This window comes from Rhea americana, unplaced genomic scaffold (genome assembly GCF_003343005.1).
Source record: "Rhea americana isolate MKP2758 unplaced genomic scaffold, rheAme1 scaffold_252, whole genome shotgun sequence".
Lineage (NCBI taxonomy): Eukaryota > Metazoa > Chordata > Aves > Rheiformes > Rheidae > Rhea > Rhea americana.
In genome coordinates, this window is record NW_028186371.1 from 697,376 (window position 1) to 719,892 (window position 22,517).

Consider the following 22,517-nt stretch of genomic DNA (forward strand, 5'->3'; position numbering starts at 1 on the left):
ATTTGAGCAGTAAGTTTAAAGCTTTCTCTTTGGAAAAAAAATGCTTTTAATCTGAATTAAATACTTTTAATATTTAGAACACTCCAACAAGTAGGTTTCAGTTGGACATTTATGATCAAATGTTCATTAGCTACAACTGCTTGGCCTATAACACATTACTGTTTCAATTATGAATGAGCTTGAGGACTTTATCAGTACTGCTATAAGAATTTATCTTAACTTTCATAGAACTGGGTTAATGAGCTGCTCACCAATGGTTCTTTTCACAAATGCATCACAAACTAAGCTTAAATAATAATCAGCTGGTCACAGTTTAATTGAAGAACAGACTACTTCTAGGCATATTAGATTTTTAAAAATTTTCAAGCTCTCTCCAGCCTCCCACTCTCTACAATGAGTACACTAAACTTATTTCCTCAAGAGATCAGTAGAATCAGAACGTATGTCCTTTTACCCTATGTATCTTGGTGTCAGACAAATATGACAAACTAAAGAAAAGAAGCTCTTAAATAAAGTTCAGAAAAAAGTACTGAGAGAAGCTGTAATAAAACTTGAAATTAACTTATACATATATTTTTATATATATATATATATATGTATATACACACACACACACACACACACAAAAATATATATACACACTCACACACATGTAGTATGTAGTATGGCCAATATCTTGCCCAGAATATCAGAATCTAATAGTTAAAATTGTTTGGAGAGAATTAATATTCAAATAAAATGCCCACAGCTACTTTAAGCATTAGTCCTATGTATATTCAAGGTTAAATAGTTGTAATGATATTCCCTTTAAAAAAAGAATTATTTTCAGTTAATTTAATTTTACTTGTAAGATATAATTCTGTCTACCAAAGGTTGGGAAAAGAGTACATACATCTCCTAAATCAAACTGTTAATTCATGACCAATTAAAAACAGAAGAAAGCTCACCCTCAAATTACTAAGAAAAGCAGTATTTTTCTACTCTTGCATTCACAAGGCAGCTCAGAATTTAAACGCAAAGATCATTATGCTAAGCTACAAAACCAGAACTGCATAGCTTTTAAAGCAAATAAGTTGCTAAAAATAAGCTGCATGAAATGCAGGGAAGTAAGCAAGCAACATTTTCAACACAATTTTGGGTATGTCTTAAACGCATGGACAGAGCAGCTGGATACTCACCATTGAATACCTCATTGAATTCCCCAGGAGGAGCATGAATTATGAATTTTGCTGCTATACGCACCTTAAATATAAAAATAATTATGTAGTTGCATAYACTTGCATTTATTCCTATTCAAATCAACCATGCTTTACATAGCTTTAATGTCCAGATAATGCATTGCACAAATCCCATTTTTTCAAATATTTATTCACATTGTTCAACTAGTCTGTCTTCATTAGAAGCACAGAACATCAAGTTTTACCTCTTCAAACAAGATAGAGGACACTGTATGAGATGGAAGTGGAAAGAGGAACTGCATCACTCTTACRTTTTGTATTACTGGCAAAGAGAAAAAGATTCATGTGACAAATAGGATCAACAAGTTCACAGTATATTTCAACTTTTAGCCCATGTATGCCTGGGAATCCACAAACTGATTCTAAGAGAGTCAAAAACTATGACCAAGAAATGTCCAAACTTCAAAGCTTCTTTGGGATTTTACAACACATCCTATGGCTCTAACTTTCTAAAAGGTCTGCGGCTGCACAGTAATTCATAGATTAAAGAAGGTTTAAAATACTTGTGGAGACATTAAAGCATGTAATTTCACCAGTATCTACTAAGACCTCCTAATAGCGCAGTACGAGAAGGTAAAGGCCTGAAAAATCTGAGAGTTAATTTAATGCAAGTCCTTGACCAACTGTCTTCAGCTCTAACTTCATGAACATATGACAGAGCATAAGCTAGCACTGACATTAAAAGTAGCTGCACCTGCCCTGGCTTTCTCCCTCCTTGTGCCAGCACCAACACTTACACAGTTGCACAGTGAGCCAAATTAGAAAGGTTATTTTTCTCTTATCAGATCAGTTCCCCAAACTGGTTCACTGCACAGCCACGTATGCTCACAAAAGGAACTGAAAGCCACGTTTTGATGCAAAGTAGCCTTAAAACATTTCAACTATCACCTTACTTGTGGAATGTCACTCAGCAGACTTAATTTCATTCATTCTTCTTTTCCTCTTAACAGTATAAAAGCTCCAAGTATAAAAAAGACACTGTTTTCCTAACTTTAAACTCAAACTGACAGAAGTTACTATTCTCAACACTTTACAGTTATCTAAGCTGAGGAGAAATTCAAGGCTCTCCAGCATCCTTGATATAAGGTAGCTATTCAAATACTACTGAACTGTATTTCCCTGTATCACAGTTCTAACACCTTTATTTATGTTTCTACAGAATAAAAAAACTGAGAGGGTCAGTTTATGCATTGCAAGGCCCAAGTTTCAGGCAACTGTCTCCAGGAAAGAAGGCTGAAGCTTAGCCTGTCTCAAGAGAGCTTAGCTGCCCTATTAGCAGAATTCAAACGTCAGTGAGATYCCAGATGACTAGTCTCGCATCTTCCTGCTCACAAGAAGTCAGCATAAAGCCACTCAGAGCTACCTAACGGAAACAGAAGTGCTGTCAAGTTCTAACTTTCTTTCTAGATTAAATGCTACATTTTGAATAGCAGACAAAATCTGTCTGCAGTCCAGATACCTAAACTAGAACTCCTCTTTGCATGTAAACACAAAATCGCATTACACAGATAAATGCCACCAGGCTTACTCTTTTCTGAAAACGGAGACAGAGAAGGTAGAAGTATGTTATTTTTTATGGCAACTTACTGGAGCACTTGCCCAGATAAGCAGGAGGCATGATCTGGACTGCCTCCTTGATCTGAAGGAGTTTAAACTCATTTGTGTTAGCTAGAGAATTACCCAACAAGCAGTCTATGCACTTTTCCCAAGCGAGAACACAYTCCACGTCTCTCCTGCTGAAGCCGGGACACTCAAAGTAGCTCAATGTTCACCAATCCAAAAGACAAGGAATAGCTAACCTACTATTAGGGCATCCATGCAGGAGAAGCCTCATGTAGGTAGAGACACTCTTGCCAGGACATTTTATCAAATAACCAGTTAAAGGAGTCTGGGATCAGACTGCAGCCCCGGCCTTCACAATCATGAGCAGATACTCAGGAGGGCTTTCAAAACGACCACTGGACTGTCCCAGCTCTGTCCTCAAAATTAAGACGAAGAAACAAAGTTTCTAGGCTTTGACTTGACCTCAGAATGCAGACTACACTGCTTAACCCAGCCTCAGCAGGGTTAGCTTTGGGGGTGCAGAGAAGCAAGACCTACAGAAACATTTTGAGTTTTAAAGTAAAATGTCCATCAGCTCTTGGCTAGGAAGCAGCTAAGTAGAGGCCTTTTGAAATTAAGCAGAATTTGGATACTGAACTTGCACTTTAAATGTCAGTGTATTTTAAACTGCTAAGATTTATAAGGTGAGATATAAAGCCTGTATTATCACTTGAACAATACTTCATTTTCAACTGTTCTGGTAATGTAAAATTGATTTACTTCTTTTTCAGGTATCACTAAGAACTATTTTCATTCCTACTGGTCAGATTGGCTATAGTATGAGTAATACTCACTCAGAAGAATTCAATAGCAATAGATGTTTCCTCAGGACAGACTGACTGAAACATTGTTTTTAATTAATGTTTTACTGGTAAATTAAACTCCTCAATAAGATTTTTTTTTCGGAATAATTCACCTTTGATATCAATTTTAAAAGGATAGATATGCACAATCACACAAATCTTTACTGAAGATTTCAGATAAGCGTAAAGTATATTCATAATTGCCAAAACTAACATGCCTTCAGAACTTAAAAGATTGTTGGCGAAGATGCTTTTTACATTTTGTTAACTGGCTTTATGAAGCCTGTTTAACTTATTTTTCTCAGTAGTTAAATCAAATTATCTGAAAAACCATATTTGGCAAAAATCACACATACAAGAAGTCCATATATAAAAATCAAATCCAGGATCTTCACTGAAGAAATATGAACTGAAAACTACTTATGGCTTCTTTATTGCCACTGAATTTTTGCATAAGTATCTCAGAAGGAACAATGTAAAAAATACTCTAAAGGAGGTTTCCCTGTTTTCCAAAACTAGACTAATACTGAAGTATAAAAGCATAAGCCTTCATGAGCCTCAACGAGCCAAAGATCTCCCCCTGTTGGCAGCAACAAGCCATCAGCTCAGTTGACATTTTTGCTGAAAAACATTTAAAGAAAGCATTTCAATCAGGTACATTATAATTGAAACCAACACTGGTCATTTAATATACTGAGTGAGACTTAAAAGTTGATTAGAACAATTGTTTTGAACAAGTTAAAGAGAAACAAGATAGCACTTTAGAAGTCTAAAAGACAAAACCTTTTCATTCAAGAGTACTGCACATTCTCTACACAGTACAAAAACTTGGTGTGTCTCAGTTAAAAAAAAAAAAGAGAGAGGAAAGAAAATCAGGTTACATCTGAGTATTCCTTTCAAAAGGACTCAAACACCAAGACTGAGAAAATACCATGAGTTTCTGAACTTACTACCCTACTTTCTCCCCCTCAAAAAAAAAAAAAAAAAAAAAAAAAAAAAAAAAAAAAAAAACTTTGGATGGTGTTTTAAGTCTAAAGATAATGTTTTATTGCTATAGTTTCCAACATTAGATTCACAGCCACTGTTTTCAGTTAAAAGTCTGCATAGTTGCTTGCCAAAAGTTGACAGAACATTTGATGATGAAAGGTTCACAAAAATCAAGTCTTGCAAACAGCTCTTACCACAAGACTACTTAGGGAATTGTGCATTTACCAATTTTAAGTCATTGAACGATGAAAACTCAATCTATTACCTTTTCATGAAACTTCACGCAACTTCTTACAATCTGCACAAGCCATGCACAGGCTGAAAGGAAGTTACTCTCAAAAAGACTTCTGAAAACATTCAAAAGGGGARCATTCCCTACAGCAGGCACTTTCTTTACTCATTTTTCACATATAGATCTGTTACAGTCATCTCTGCATGCTTGAATTCAAGTCAGATATCAGCAGGTAGGAGCTGCCAGATTCACCTTCTCAGTTTAAATGAAACCAAATGCTACCCCTCACATCAGTTACGAGCACTTTGACTTCATGAAGTGAAAAAAAAGGGCTAAGTTAATTCACATTGAGAAGCTTAAAAGAGATGAAAAAAGGACAAGTTATTTTATACTCTCAGGGTGGATATTATACAGATTTTGTACTGCTGGAGATTACAATAATTGGTCTATCAACAAATAACTACAGTCAGTTACTGCAGTATTTGCAGATACCAGATTAAATAAGCATAGAGGCAGCAATTTACAGGATGGTGTCAGCTACCACAAATACGCCTTGTTCCCATACTTTTGCCTTTATTTTGCAATATGATTTTCTCTCAAGTCATGTCAATCAGACACAGACAGATCCTACTCGTCTATCGTTTCCAGATTGAGACGTTGTAAAGTTTGTTTTAGTTTAAAGACATTAAACACCGTGCCTTGAAGTACCCCAAACCACTCTTCCTGTTTCTGGCAAATCGGAAACTGACCTTGGTAGAAAAAGCCCAACCTTCTGCAATGCACATGCCTATATATGGTAACGAAAGAGCACACACAAAAAATGCAGGAGCCTGACAAGGCCGCACCACAGTGTCAGCTCAGCTTTGAGATCTGCTCCTGCTTCCTGATAATCAAGTCAGGTAYACCTAAAYTAAAATAAATAAATAAAACTAAAATAAACAAACTAAACTAAAATAAAGAGGCACCAAAAATTAAATTTAGCTTAAAATACATTTTACTGATTCATGGCTGTGTCTGTCAGGCACTCTGACAACACCTCAACAGCCATACTGTGCAGGAAAAATGTGCTGGTAAGTATGATGCTGTGAAACCACATACTTTGCCCTGATCACTTAAAGTTCAGTTGTGAACTCACTGCAGCAGGGAGACCCACCCTTCCTGTATACTCATACCAGATTAAGATTTATTGCTCTAGAGCAATAAAAATGAAATAATTTATTTGTAACACAAAAACATACACATAAAAAGCCTATGTCACATAAAAACTGCACAAAGTTTGAAAAAATACAATAGAAGACCTCCACAATACATTTCAACTCCAGAACGCCAAGAAAACTTTGTTGCTGATCGTAAGGGAAGAAAGAGCTTCTTTTGACAGGTACTTCTATCACTGAATTTAGCAAGCGTTGTAGGAGGAGCAAAGCATTATGTATCACCTCCTATACTCTGGATTTCTGTGAGAATCCCTGCTTCCCTTATGTAATAAAAGAAATCTCATACTCACAGGTCAATAACATATGTGTGGCAAAAAGTAGACAAGATACCACATTTAGCACAAGGGAGCTCTTTGGTTCTGCTCTGGGAACAGTAAAGAGCAATTCCTGGTTGTCATGCCATAATTCTCCTTACTGGTTCTAGGAAGCCTTTCCACTGATGGCTAGGCAAACGGCTTAGTTGTGACCCACTCAATTCCATTTACAGACAGCTTCAGTGTCATCTCACAACTAGCCCACAGTCACAGAAATACTAACACAGTTAAACTAATTCAAATGAGATGGAGAAGTCTCAATTCTCTCAAGACCTTATCATTCACATGCTGATAATAGTCACATCACTGACAATAACATGCAAGTTATCAAGAGATCCTGCTAGTAATATCTGGAGTAATATTAGACAAAAGACTTCTCTAGTTTTATTGCATTTTGAATTTGACTCAAATTGCCATGCTTTGATTTCAGCTGAGCCATTATTTTTCATTACACAGCTTTATCTTCTAACAAACAGTAGAACTGCTCTGACATCTGCTGCCAGTCAAAACTCATTTTGTACTCATATATGTAGCCCACCAAGGAACACAGTCTAAGGTTCCGTCAGCCATTTCAGCAATTATTTGTAAAATACAGTGCCTGGTAATCTGTCAATATTGCAAACATGGAAGTGCTGAGTTTGCAAACACTTCAATGTTCCTAAAGTGTTACAAAAATGTAACTGGTTCCTTCAGCCACCTACATGCTTATTGGCTCCAGCTGCTCATCAGATTCCTAGGTTAGATACTTCCCAGGATGCTCCACCAGCAATTACAATACACCTTTTAAAAATAAGAGAGTGGGGAGTGTTCCACAAGTGACATTAACTGATCTAGGACTACACTGCTGCTGCCACCATAAGTAATTACTCCCTGATTCCTCCCAAATAAGCCCTGTGACCAATTTCTATAAGCTCCTTTGCATCATCAGTGCTTGTATAATTACGGCGTATTCAGAGAAGCAAACTGACCCAACTAAAACCAGCTAGCTGTACAACGTGGCAGGAACATAGCCACCAACTCAGTTCACTAATCAACAGAACTTGAGATAATTTTTGCTTCTCTCTGCTACCAGTTTAGTGAGATAAACAATCCCTCAAAGGGAGAGACAAGCACTGAGAACATGTCTAGAAAACGGATTACCCCATGTTAACAGTGAACTGTCTTCTCAGCATCTCACGAAACTTCATCCTGCTCACGGGTATGGATGGCTAAGAAGCAGCCTGATATTTGCAGCATCTCACACAAACGTGGAACAAAAACAGTGAATCTAGCAGAGAGGGAAGAAATATGGAAAGCTGTTTTGCAACTGCTTTGCTGCCAAGCTCAACAGAAAAATGAAGTATACTAGTTCAATTTACTTCTGCCTCTTGGATAGCGAAGAAAGTAAACACAGCAAAATCGTGGTTCTGTGGCATACAAAAGGAGTGGCACATTCCATGCCTACTGGCTTTGGTTGAACTGAACATCATATTAATGTTTGAAGCTGCATTAAATATGTATAAAATGTATACTCTCTCAACCAATTTAACAAGCTTGAAATTCTATAAAAATCTAAAGAGAAAAGGAAGAGACACTACTAATGATCCAAATAACTCCAGAGGATGAAAACCTCATCGTATTTGGGATTGAAAAAAAAAATCCCTTCTTTAAAAAAAAAAGATCACCCTATTTTACATACTATTAAATCCTTGTCTATTTATTAAAAGTACCTGCACTTAGTACTATAAAAAAAAGTATTACATAATGTGAGATTTTTCCAGTTGTACCCTATCTGAATTGATTAGAATAATGAGACTCATTCTCAAAAAACGATCTGAAATGTGTTGTTTTGACAGTTCGATCTCTCAACAGCAGTGTATCTAAACAATATAAAAGTACACACCTTAAAATTACTTTATATACCAGATCATTAAGATGGAGAAATGCAGGATGAAAAGAAAAACAGGATTTTTGAGAGTTATTTTATTGAGAAATGTGAAGGCAAAGTATGTTACTTGGTAACATACATGACTAACTAGAAAAAAAATATGGACGATTAATCTCATCCATGTCATTTTATATACTTACTTTTGTTAACAATTTTATCTGATCTGACACCTTTTTATGCCTACAATTTGAATATTTTAATTCAGAAGCATAATAGAAGAGCTGAGTCACTGTTTCACTAAGTCTCAACAAATGTTTTGCTTGCAAATCCTAAAAGATCAAGATCTGAAGCTGGAATTTCAGGTTGGCATCACCATCAATTACTATAAACTATGAATCACAGAATCATAGAATCAGTAAGGTTGGAAGGGACCTCTGGCATCTCAAGTAGGGTCACCTAGAGCATGTTAGACAGCGTTGCATCCAGACGGGCCTTGAACAGCTTCAGAGAAAGAGACTCCACAACCACTCGGGGCAACCCGTTCCAGTGCTCCGTCACTCTCACAGGGAAGAAATTCCCCCTCACGGTCGGGCGGAACTTCCTGTGCTTCAATTTCTGACCATTGCCTCTTGTCCTGTCACATGGGACAACTGAAAAGAGTTTGTCCCCATCCCCTTGACACCCTCCCTTCAGGTACTTRTACACATTGATAAGATCCCCCCCTCAGTCTTCTCTTCCCCAGGCTAAACAGGCCCAGTTCTCGCAGCCGTTCCTCATAGGGCAGGTGCTCCAGCCCTCTGATCATCTTCRTAGCCCTACGCTGGACTCTCTCCAGTAGCTCCATGTCTCTCTTGTACTGGGGAGCCCAGAACTGGACACAGTACTGGAGATGAGGCCTCCCCAGGGCTGAGTAGAGGGGCAGGATCACCTCCCTYSACCTGCTGGCAACACTCTTCCCAATGCACCCCAGGAGACCATTGGCCTTTCTGGCCACAAGGGCACATTGCTGGCTCATGGTCAACTTGTCATCCACCAGCACTCCCAGGTCCTTCTCCGCAGAGCTGCTTTCCAACAGGAAAAGCCCCCAGCGGTGCCTAGGGTTATTTCTCCCTAGGACTCTGCACCTGTCCCTGTTAAACTTCTTGAGATTCCTCTCCACCCAGCTCTGGGAAAACTTCACTGATAATACAGGAAGCGTAATATATTGCAGTATATTAATTTTCTGCAGTTGTATTTCTCTGAAAGCCCATAAATGTCAATAGTTGACTGAAAAATGAGTAAGCCAGGAAAATCACATATATACAAAAGGTATTCTAGAACTTAGTGACACCACATATCCCAAATTTGCWGTACAGAATACTCTTCTTTAGTGTTTTTATTTCAGGTTTTTGTCACTAACATAGYCCTTTTCCCAGGCATATATATGAAAGTATCAGAGTTGTTTCAGAGATTAAGAACACTTTATATTCATAACCAAACCAGAAAAGAAACAGCTTTCTTTTCCATTCATTGTGCTTTCAGTTAACTTCCAAATGATTTCCTAGATTTAAAGAAAATAGAAATCAAAAAAAAAAGAAAGAAAAAAAGAAAGAAAAAGGGAAGATGTCTAATAAATTAGCATTAAGTCCAAGTCTCAGGAGAATACATTCATTTTTAAATAGCTGACATCTCAAACTGTTTTCTAAATCATTCTTCAGTACTTCCTATTCTATTATATGGTCAAACTCGAAAATATCTAACCAATCCAAAAATTAAAATATTGATTTGGAAAGCAAGCTAGAGACTACCACTCACCTTTGCTAAATATAACTCCCTGATGATTTGAAGAAGGCCTAATGCATTCATTGGTCTGATATAAACTTATTAAATGTTACCAACCATCAAACCATTATAAATGTAAGCAATTGTACACTTCACTCACAGATCAGATAAACATTGGTGAGTAAGCATAAGAGTATCAACCTTCCAAGAGTCATTCACTGAAAACTGAAAAAGCACTCAAATTTTACATTTGGTACAAACTAAGAGTGCTAACTTTTGTTTGGGTAATAAGAGATAAGGTACAGCTAACTGAGAAATCACAAAGAAAAATACTGATATCTTACATGTTACAGAATCAAGATACTCTGTCAGCTCAACAGAGACTCCTCAGGTGCAGCAACTACACGTCTCTCCCAAAAGTCTTTGCACATGACATCTATTATAACCTAACAACAACTTGGTTCATGTTTGGAAAGCATATTTTCCATGACAGAGGCTAAATTTTTAAACGATCCTTTGTACTGTTCCAAGTTTGTTATTTATGATTAGTTATTTCAAGCACATCAAGCCTGGATTCAAGAGCAGTGGGGAGAGAAAAGAAACCAAGATCAGAGCTTGCTCTGTGAAAAATTTCTTTAATACAGGCATACAACAGGATGCCATCTTAACTGAACGCTCTCTTCACCCCTGTATTTCTTATTCTTAAGATTCTCAATSTTACATATTACCTACTACACACTCTCCAAGTTGTCTATTAATTTGAAAGTTTTAATACCTGTTATCAAATTAAGAGCAAAATATTTAAAACGCTTCCTAATCCAGAAGATTGTTGATCAAGTGTAAAATAATTCTCATATGGTGAAAAAAATTTGTTCTCATTTCTTCTTAATCAGTTTACATTTTTTATACCTCATTTTCAGAAGTTGGATTTTTCAGGACATAATACTGGAACTCAGTATTACATAGAGCTATCAGAGGAAAAATACATTGCTTTGCTAAACAATGCAGGATGATTTCCTATCCTTATTCCTCTTTAGCTGCCAACATTAAAATCGACCGAAGATGGTATTTCACAGCAGAACTACAGGCCAATGAATCTTCTGGAGGGCAATGGAACCTTATCTCCTATGTCACATACACTGTTTCTGATTCTATTGCTCTATTTGCCAACGATCTGTTCTATTCTCCATTCTTGGTTCATTTTGTTTATCTTATTTAAAATTATGAGGTTTCCTGAGTAGCAATCTTTCACAGGAGTTCTGCAAGCACAAAGACAACAAGAACAGGACCTCTGATAGTGCTTAGGTGATGCTGTTTTATAAACACTTTATGATGTAGTTACAAGTTATAATGCACAAATAAATATCTACTTTCTCCAGACTGCTTGTTACAAAAGAAAACGTCAACTGCAGTTTTAGAAATCACTCACTGTATTAAATCTGGAATATAAGGTTTCACTTGTACTCATCTTCAAGCTGCAGATGATTTTTTTAAAAAACTGGTCAAAAAATAAMGTGCACAGTGATAGAACAAGAAGAAATGGACACAAGCTGTAACAAGAGAAGTTTCAATTAAATATTAGGAAAGATTTTGGCCATGAGGTTAATCAAACATTGGAATAGGTTTCTTGGAGTAGTTGTGGGATCCCGATCCTTGGAGATATTCAAAACTCAAAGKGTAGGTCCCTAAGCAACCTGATCTAAGCTGGTCTGCTTTGAACAGGTAGCAGCTGGATCACCTTCGAGGTCTCTTCCAGCCCATATGATTCTACAAATACACTAAGCTATTTGCAGTCATATATACAATATATGACCAATTTTTCAGCCACTACTTTGTCATTTTCCAGCAGACAAAATGATTAAGATTTCTGTTCTATCCTTCTATCTCAAGCATATTTGTGCATGTCTTAAATTACTTTATCTCCAACCCAAGTCAAAACACTATCATACCTCAGTTAGGTAGATAAAAATCTTGGGAAGACTGCTATACTAAGACTGAATTCTATATCAGTCTGGAAAGTGCTCCCAACTTCCTCATCCTTATTAAATAATTGACTCAAAGTGTTAGCCAAATTTAAAGCCCAGCCATTAAGCCTAACCTCCCATTTGTAAAAACAACTCCCTTCATTCAACTTCTGTTACGTTTTACTCATGGAAGAGCATTAACTTTGACAATAACACAGCTATGAAAATGGGGTAATTAAACAGAAGATATGTTCAAACATTAACTAAGTTATTTTACACTTAAGTATTAAAGAATTTTCAACCTATTACCTTAACTTGCTACAGTATTTCCAATTCCATTCTRAATGCAAGTATAACAAGACCTGGAGGGTTCACAAGGCGCTCCTACTAGACACATTAGCGAAGTTACATCTTTATCTAAAGTATATATTAATGAACTACAAAAAGACTGAAATACATTACGAGCACTTGCAAAACTTAATATTAAGTTACAAATTACACTGCAATTATATCCAGAAGAGATTTTTCAAATCCTGCTCACACTCTAGGATATTCTGTTCCTGATCATCTATACTCTCCACATCTCATCCAGGATACTTCCAGAAATTAGAATTCCAGATCCTTTCAAAAATTAATTGTTCAGAACATACAGATAGAACGTATTTATTATATCCTGCATTAAGCAAATAACAAATTTTGTCAACACAAGTCTGCTAATGCCTCTAAAGCAGTTTTAGGAGAAAGGTTTATGTTAGCATTAAAGAAACAACTGAATCAGCATCGCCCTCACTGGAAATGTGGTTTGTACCTGCAAAATGTGTTCTACTGCCAGCGTATTAACGTTTGAAAAGAAAAAGTAACATATGAAAAAGAATGCATTTTACTGGCACAGACTGTTTCACCTCAAAGGATTCACAGAAGACATCAGATTTCTCTGAACAATCTGACAAAACTACACTGCAAAGTGTAGTTTGCTGATGCAAGACCTTTATTACTTAAACTAGGGGTTCAAATCTAAAAATCTAAGTCATAAAGTTACATAATAGCACAAGAAATACTTGGAAACAATGCTGATTCATTTTTGCAAATGAGACCCTATTTCCTCATCAGAAGAGAAATTTTGGTATGATTACAGCAAGCTGACCTATTGTTAAGCTCTGCCTGAGTCAAAATTCTTCCCTAAAACAACKCGAACTACTGAGACATAACCTTACTGAGGGAGTTGTGGTTCCTTTTTCAAATCATGTTCCCATATTTACATGTTGAGCTTTTTAAAGAATGTGAAAACTATTTTGCATGAGGGGAAGGAGAAGATGTGTTATCTTTCCTACTATATTCTCTCCTTTCCTCTCCTAAACGGAAGGTATCCTGATATTCTCAGACTTTGTCTTGATATCAACACAGCTATATAACTCCCACAAATACTGCTCTCTACAAAGCACATTTAAAAAAAAAAAGATACTAAGCTTTAACCAAACTACTTTAAGTACGCTAGATAAATACACAGATTTTGCATTCAAGACTTGTTAAGAGAGGATGCATTTGCCACAGGAAGAGAACAGAACCAATGATTTTCCATTGCTGTATCCCTTAAAACGTCAGGCCTTCAAGATTTCCACCTCTCACACCTCATTTTTATTTATAAATGGTGAAAAAAATAAAGTTTTTTTTTAAACCAACTATCTAAAAGCATCTGAACTTTCAGTGACCTAAGTGAATAAAACAGCTACAAAACATTGCGTTTCACAGACACTGGTTTTAGCACTGAAGATCTCTAGTTCTGAAGCCAGTAACCTTGACTGGCAATGGCTCAACTTCAAATCTTCTGCTGTACACAAATCTTACATGTTTTATTTACCAGAAATATTTCTTCAGAATTTTAATTTCAGTTAGGTTTATTTAAAAAATAAGCTTTTTCAACTTTATTCTCACTACCTAGAAAGATGAGTAAAATTTCAAATTCTTATGCTGAGCTTGAACCTAAAGAACAAAACTGGGTTAGAAAGAAGTTACACTAGTCTCACACATTAAAATTATATTCATTTTGGACACTGTCTCTTCTCACTCCTTGCTTTTAGAACTTCTTTATCTGAACCATAGTACTCTTTTGCCAGTTTATTTCACTATTCCAATTCATGCTCCTTTTTTTGTATTCTTAATTATGCCAACACCAGTAGGTTTTAAACCTGAATTATGATAGAACTGATACTAAAACACTATCATCCAGAACTAACTATTATATAGCAACAWGGAGTTATAGCTCCTGCAAGATGAACTACTACTGTTACAGCACTTAAAACTACTGACTATACACTAAGGAAAACATGAATCTGGGACCTTTCAGAATTTGTGCTGTGACTAGATCACCTGATGTCTTATTTATGAGTCTGGCACAGGAGAAGTTCTAGTATTTTTATTCACCTTCTTCCCTTTCCAAATTTCAGCAGTTTTGACCTGTRTTAAGTGTCTATTAAAACCACCTATACTACCAAAATCAGCTAAGTCAGACTCAAAATTAGTCTGTTTCATATCATCAGGAGACAAGGGTAGAGAGGAACAGGGTGATTTGTTCCTGCTGAAGAATGAGCATTTGTCTATCTACCTCTACTCCTAAATTTACATTATAGCCCTACCTGGATGGGTGAGAAGAGCRTGCTTTTCAAAAGCCATCCAGCAGACATTTTTAGCTCAGTAAAAGTGACTGACTGAACACGTATGAAGCAAGATGAGTTCTAATTTCAAAAACATTTGTTGTATCATCCATAACAAGAGTCAATTAAGACATAAGAAATTAGACAAACTGAAGAAAATTCATTCAAGATCTCTAAGACATGAAGTAATAACATGCTCTTCCAAATTTCTTTCCTTATGTAGTGGTTGTTTAATAGCTTAGTAGATGGCAAATCTGTCCACTTAAGATTATGGTAACTTTCAGGGAAAAAAAAAAGTTTTACTGTAGACTGAGTATTTGTCTATTTAATCCACTTACAGTGCACAATCATTTGGATTTCAGTTTGATCCTATCATAAAATGATTAAAGATTTTAAGTGGTATAGCCTTCTGCTGTTTTAAAAAAGCAAACAAACAAAGCCACCCACAGACATCTTCAGGATACCAGCGCCTTCAAATAGATTAATAAAAGGCTATCCAAAATAAGTTTAGTGATGATGTGTAACAAACAAGTCCACAACACTTTGGGGACCCTAGACTTTCTGAACATTGGGTAGGAGCTGCAGTACACAGTGAACCCTTGTTTTAGAATGGATAAATATATTAAATCTGATACATCTAAAATCATAGAATCAGTAAGGTTGGAAGGGACCTCTGGAGATCATCTAGTCCAATCTCTGCGCTCAGCARGGTCACCTAGAGCATGTTAAACGTTCAGATTAATTCAAGTTAAGGCAAATACCTCATTCGTGGAAACTGAAAATCTTTATGTATCACAAGATCTGCATGGACATTTGCCTGCTTTTGCAAAAGTTTGCAGCATTACCCATCTTTGTTTCGTTAGCCAATAAAATAGATTGCCAGGCTTGGAAAATTCCAATCATGTAGAACAATCAATCTTATATGTGACTGAAGTGGACAGAGGAATTAACAGTGTTACTGAAAAAAGGGAAAGAAAAAGAACAAAAAGCAGGAAAGTTGCATTTGACAGGATCAAGGGGGGAAAAAAAAAGAAAAACACAAAGCCTCTGAGTTGCTAAAACTTTAAAACAGGTATGAAAGCACTGCACCTCTGCTCTTTTAAGATGAGGCAACAAAAACACTGAGCTAATCCTGGACCAAGCGGTAGGAAAGATCCCACTTAGAAGAATACATAGGAGACAAAAAGATCTCTTTTGCCAATCTTGAAACACCCTACAAGGAAAAGCACAGATTCCATTTGCTTACGCTGAGGCAGAAAGACTCTTGAACGTATGCACTCATTTTGCAAGAAAAGAGAAACTGGAATTAATGGACAGAAGAAACTCCAGTACTTAACCATATCAGTCACAGAAGCATGGGTAATACTTCTCAGCTTATACAGASGCAAAAATAAAACTGTTGCTCTATCTTACAGCACCACAAATAACTTCTAGTCAAAGTTTTTTCAAGCATAACCTCCATCTACAACACAGTGGATTAGTTATTTTGTTGTTCTTACAGGACAAAATAAGAGACTATCACACACATATATATAATCTTGGTTACATAACTTCTCATACCAACAGGAAGGCGGTATTTGAATGTGAATTAGGTAGAGCAGGATACAGAGTTTTAAAGCCTCTTGCCAGGAAGAGATAGTGAGATCCTGGTGCTATGTGTGTTAACACATCAGTGCATCTTCTGTTCTGAAACTTGGCCCTGTTAACCTCAAACACGCAGAAAACCTGCCAATCAGACATTTCAAACATCTTTCTTCTAACTTCAGAGAAGTTGATGTCTCCCACATTTCAATCATCTCAGCAGCTTCTACGGCTTCTTTCTTTGGCTTCTATGGCCAAAGAAATCTATGTTTTTATCAGAGATGACTGACRCTGTGCATTACATAAAGACATGGGCAGTGCACCATCATCTACACAAACTACCACACCCTCGCTCTGGAGCAGCCAGCTGCCATGAGCCTGGGTCCAACAGAAGATACGGAGCACTGATAATTGGGGGTCTTCCAAGACACCCTGCTCTGAGAGATTTTCAGGAAGATCTGTCTTAAACTTAAAGAAGTTTCCAATTGCCACAAGCAGAGGCTGCGCGCAGCTCGTTAATACAAACCGCCTGCTCCCTGACCTCAGACTTCCCCAACTGCTGCCTCTCTTAAGAGGAAGTAGAGGAGCCTTGCCCATYCCCACCCCCTTCCTCCTCTCCCAAGTCTCCTGTATTCCAGCTCCTCTCGGAGACCGCGGGAGGTGCGCAGGGGGCGACGACACCCGGAGCGGGCCTGCCCYGGCGCCGGGGCGCAACCCGGCTGCGGGCAGAGCAGCAAGCGGGCCCCGGCACGGCGCCGGGGAAGGGGCGGCGGGGCTGGGGGAAGCGGCAGGCGCCGCTCCCGGCGCGGCTTTCCCCCCGCTCTCGCTGCGGTCCCCGCTCACCCTCCCTCCCGCCCGTCACCCTCCCCTCGCGGCCGGCCGCCGCCTCCGCCGCGCAGCGGGTGCCGCCCCCGCCGGGCCCGGCTCAAGCCCGCCGAGCTCGCACCCTACAAGGAGCGGCGGGGGATGATGCCCGGCGCGGCGCGGCGCGGCCCTGCCCCCGCCGACCCTCCGCCCGCCCCCCTGACTGACAGGCCCGGGCGCAGGCAAAGCTAAAAATACCGAACGCCGCGGCCACCGGCGGCCCCAAACGGCGAGGGCCGGGCTCGCCCCACCGCCTCGCGGCGCGGGGGGACCAGAGAGCACCCCGGCTCGGCGACGGCGCAGCAGCATCCCGCCCGCCCGCGCCTACCTTCTCCTCATCGGAGAGCTGCTCCTCCAAGTCCGCCATCTTCCCGTCCGGCTCCCACAGCGCCGCTCCGGCCGCCGCCCCCGTCTCCTCCCTCCCAGGCAGGAAGGGCGGGGCCCCGCCTCCCTCCCCCCGCGCCGGCTGCGGGGGAGGCGGCACCGCTGCGCATGCGCGGGCGCTGCTGGGGGGGGAGGCGGGAAGGGGCGGCAGATGCGGCCGTGGGAGTGGAGGCGCCGCCGCCGGCCCTGCGCGGGGTCGCGGCGCTGGGTCGCCCGCGGGAAGCGGCGCTGAGGCGGGCGGCGGGTTGGCGCGGGGCGCCCGGGCTCGCTGCTGCGCTGTCGGCGCAGCCCGGGCTGAAACTACGCCGTGTCGGGCGCTGGGTGAGGGGGGCCGCGCCGTGCCCGCCYGAGCGTCGGCCCGTGAAGCGCGGCGTGCCCTGCGGCCGCGCCACCTCTGCTGGCTTCGTCCGAGCCGTGAAGTGAGTCATTTAAATGAGCCCACTGGAAATCTGCGTGGGCGGACGGAACGCAGCACTACCAGGTCTCACACATCCGCTCAGCAGCGGGCCTACTGCGGGTTCCCTGTCCTAGCGCAGGGGAGAGCAAAGCTGAGAGTCTGGGTGGGGGCAAGTTTCAAACAGCAGAATATTTTGGAGTCCCATGAAGTGYGCTGGAAGAAACTTCAGAAAGTTCAGTTCAGTGCCCACACAAAGAAAGGTAAAATAGACTGTATAAAATAGTGGTAACTCTTTCATTGGGCAAAGAAAATGAATGTAGTTAACCAGAGGAAACAACATTAAATAGGCTGGAAATTTCTTACCACCAAAATGAACTTGAAAAATATCTCCTGGCTGTGTGGAACTGCACATGCACAGAGGCATATTTGAAGATGATGGCTTTTAAGAACCAGCTGAAAGAAGAGGTAGTAGAATGATGWTTAGAGAAAAGCATTAACAAAGGAAAGAACATTTGTGTTACAGACCATGGATTTTGGACCAGTGAAATTCGATAACCTTTTCCAACAGTGTGACCTATGGCAGATGCCCAGGGAATGGTGAAAGAGCAAGGCAAATGTATACTGGTACTTCTGGGGAGTGTTTCCTCAGGCTGCAGTATTGCTCAGAACATGGTCCTCCTCAGTGACTCTCTCCTAACTAGGGTTGTCAAACTGTTCTTCGGGGGGCTAATAGGCAGYGGGAAGTCTTGTTTTCTTCCAGGAGCAGACACAAGGTCAGACTGGAAAAACAGATAAGCAGGAGAAGCTGTTTTAATAATGAWCCATTCTGGCAGCAGTGAGACTGGCATCAGACTCCATTGTATAGAAGCTGAAAATTTTTAGAGGCCTAAAATGGAAACTGAAGGAGGAAAGCAGTCAGCTGGTCTTTTCAAGAACTCCTTCCTGTTCCTTGATCGAAAGTAGAAAGTATGTAGGAAGTATTCATTTGTCTTAGCCAAATAGGGTGTTTGCATTTTATGGAACAGTGGGATAAACTCTGAATAGAACTGGGTGCCTATAGTCTTCATGTCACTAGTAGGGGTACCAGTTTCTTGGATGATAAGCTGGCAAGGGCAGCTGGGAGAGTAAAAAGACTAATGCCAGGGATATCCTGATACCACATGCTAATATATGGCAACTCCAAAGCATTATGAAATGTACCCAAACGTTAAATTATTTGTRAAGGATATGGTGCAGTTTACTGTGCATTAATGACAGCAATGCAAAATGCACAAGACAATTTGGAGCTTGAGAAAAGTTATAATATGATCAGTGTAACGAAGTTAGTTGATAGAGTCTTGTGCCTGGGATATTGAAATTGRTGGTTCAGACCTTGTTCCTAAGGACAGAAGGGGTAAATGGAGTTAGTACATTATTCTGGAGTGGCCTTTAGCAATCAGAGAYATTTCAGAAGAATAGGATCTTAATTATTTAGAGATTACAGTCCTAATTCATTAAATGAAAGATGGTCTGCTGTAGACCACCCTATCTTAGAGAATAAGATGAACTTCTTAAATGCATATTTCTAATACGAAAGAAGAAAAACATTGCTTTTGTTACTTCAGACTGAAGGAAGTACGGTGGAAGGATTATATGTTGGTGATAACTCTTTGTTAATATTTATGAAACACTAGTTTCTTAATGTCAAGCATCGTGTATTTCAAGGTGAACAAAGAAGAGTTGAACATTGACTTGAAAATTCAGAAACCAAGATACATCTGAATAGATCATGATTAGTGGTATGAATGTAGCCAAATTCTAGCTGACAGATCTTTTGTGCTATAAAATCTGTCCACATCATTTGTTTTTCGTGCATGAATATCCATTAACAATGCTTGATGTAGTCACATGCACCCAGCAGATCTTGTTGTGTTCATCCACATCATGTGTTCTTTTTGCATGAGTATCCATACACAATGATTGATGTAGTCACATGCAGTATAGCAAAATATTCCCCAAATCTGGGGAGGCTAAATTTTTTTGAGGCTATCACTCTAGTTACCTTAAAGTGATCATTGCATGGAAATGAAAGAAAGGTATACTGGACAAAAAGTCATTGTGGATATGTGGAAGATATGTGGAAATTATGATGACACCATAAATCAATATATAAACAAAAGATGTAAAAGTAAAAAACAATGAATATACAAATTGGACAATGTGGCATATTCTGGAAAGTTGAAAAGATATGTAAAATATCTGTAGCTACTGAGAATAAAGACAATGGACATGCTAGGAACATGTTAGGAACAAAATAAAGGGCAAGCAAATCTTGTGTTTGATAAGGCCACTGCTRGATGCAAAATGCTAAAGAGTAGTACAGAAAAGGCATGCTCTATGGGTAGTTTGGTTTGGAACATACCATATAATGTTATTCAGACTCAATAAAAATTAATGGTCTGTAGCAGGGGGGAAGTGTTGAGCAACATCTGTTGAAATGAACAATTTCAAACAACAGGAATTGATAACATCCCCCCAGGAGTCTTAGAGCAAATAGCTGAGGAGCTCATGAAACACTCATTTAATTTTTAACAGACATAGAGATTTGCCAGTTACTAGGATATACCAAGGAAATTGCTATGTTTAAAATGTATAAAGAGCCTCATTCAAGAAGGTAGATCTTCTCATACAAACACGAATAGTTTTCTGCTAAGACGAAATATCTGGCTATTGGATATACAATGTTTGCACAGAGTCTTTTCTTGAAATTTGTTGCAATCACTGTGATGATGTGAGTGACTCAGAGAAGAACTGTGTAGTCATTATAGAAATTAAAGGGAATCTTCAATGTGGCATTTTGCTGGGTGCTTTAATGTGACTTTAGGACTTAATGGGAAATGAGTAATTTAGCAGGAGTAAGTAGTGCTTTTGCTTTATGACTGAGTGTTCTTGTGGAGTGCTGGTGCGTCTTTTCAGAAGGAATGTGGAAATTTTAGAGCAAATTTAACAGAAGGCCAAAAATGATCCTGAGAATACACAACAAATTTCAGGATGTCAGGCTTAAGGAGATCAAATTAAGGAGATTATTGAGGAAAAGATTAAGAGGTGATTTAGGAAATGATTTCTTTTCAGTAACTGCAGGATAAAGCAGTGATACCTGAGTTAGCTTGGAATATGTCTGCATCTCATGTGAAGTCATACCCCTTTATTGCTTTGAATTGAAAATGGCTAACTTCCATACAGTGGATCTTCTTTTTGCTATAAAGTTCACCAACATCAGCTATCTTTTTCATATGCCAGTGTCTATACACAATGATCAAAGGTTCACTTGCACTACAATCACATACACTACTGTAGAACATCCCCACTTTTGTTAACTGGCTATCTCATGTCTTAGTAGATGTCTAGTCACACTACATGAAGCTCACTGTGGACTACCAAACCTATCTGATGAGCAGTGTGTGTTCAACTGATAAAAAGAGAGAAAAACAAGCCGATTTGAAAGAGACTTCTGTTTGAGTTCTAATTGATCTAAGCAAACATGATAGATCTGCCAGTCTGGTACCTTGATCCTTGATTAGAATGGGAGGAAGAGCACAACAAGCCTTCCTGTGAGGCCTCCCTGCAGAGCTGTGAAAATGGTTTGGGAGAAATGTAGTTTCTGTGCTAAAGGGATCCTAAAGATTGGCAAGGAGTCAGTTGGACAGGGCAGGTTAAGGCAGCACACTGCCTGTGTGCTTTTGCACTAGCCCCCAAAGTTGAGATAAACTGCAGAAGAATGAAATCACGTTTTCATTCTTCTGATTCAAGACAAGCAATTAACATCCGATACCCGTTGCATCTGTTCAGAGGACAAATTGAGGAAGTCAAGTAACTTTAGCATGGGCTTTTTTAATCCAGAGGATGTACTAAGCTCTGTTTCCTAGGACAAAGGTGGAATCAAGACAAGCTCTAAGCCTCTCAGAGTGTGTCCAGGCAGTGATTCTGGCGTACCCAGAATGAACTGGAAAGCTGTGTCCATACTCCTTGTTCCTTACTGTGAGAAGTKTCTCTCTAGATCCTGGCACCTTGTGATACAAATCCTGAGATTCCTGCAGGTTGTTGGGAGGCACGCTCTAATTGCTGAAATTCCCAAGTGTGTCTCAGATACTCAGGCCCTGGAGRTTATCTGCCAATTTTGATCTGTTATTTTGGGGAAATAAAGTATCTGATATTTGCAAATCTTGCAGTTCAGAAGCTTAACAGTGAAAGCAAATGGGTTTATTTTAGAAAAAATGAATGTTAAATCCTTACAATAGTGTTGGAAACAAAACTAGAACAAGAAAAAACTGTAATAAACTGCAGCTTTAGAGCAAACCTGAGGCTGAGCTTCCTCCTTAGATGTGACTTAGGATTTTTATAGGCCTCAGCAGACAGAGTCAACTGAATGACTAAGTAGCCATTCACCTTCTGTGGGGGGCRCATTCCTGTTGATATCTTACACTTTACTGTCCTGTTGTGTTCTTTGCTCAGCAAGTTCATGGTCTTCCCACTGACTATGACATTTTTAAGATAGTCACAACATTCTGTGTGTTTTACAACAATAATATTTTTACRGCAATAATATTTTTACAACAGTTTTACTAATTTTAAATCATATTCTRTGTTTTTAATGGAGACTATGCCTGTTATAGCTATTC

At 39.2% G+C, this 22,517-nt stretch overlaps 1 protein-coding gene across 2 annotated transcripts in view; it reads right to left on the reverse strand.

Moving 5' to 3' along the window:
* The window catches only part of CAPZA2 (capping actin protein of muscle Z-line subunit alpha 2), a 35,971-nt gene extending 18,456 nt beyond the window's left edge, over positions 1 to 17,515 (reverse strand). Inside the window, exons 1-2 of one of the 2 annotated variants that reach the window (XM_085307091.1) lie at positions 17,407 to 17,515; positions 1,179 to 1,242 (exon numbers count right to left, since the gene is read on the reverse strand). In XM_085307091.1, the coding sequence (XP_085163217.1) occupies positions 1,179 to 1,242; positions 17,407 to 17,445 (103 nt within the window). In that variant the 5' untranslated portion in view covers positions 17,446 to 17,515. The remainder of the gene's footprint in view (positions 1 to 1,178; positions 1,243 to 17,406) is intronic. The other variant, XM_085307090.1, reaches the window with a different exon arrangement.
* Between the last annotated feature and the right edge of the window lie 5,002 nt (positions 17,516 to 22,517).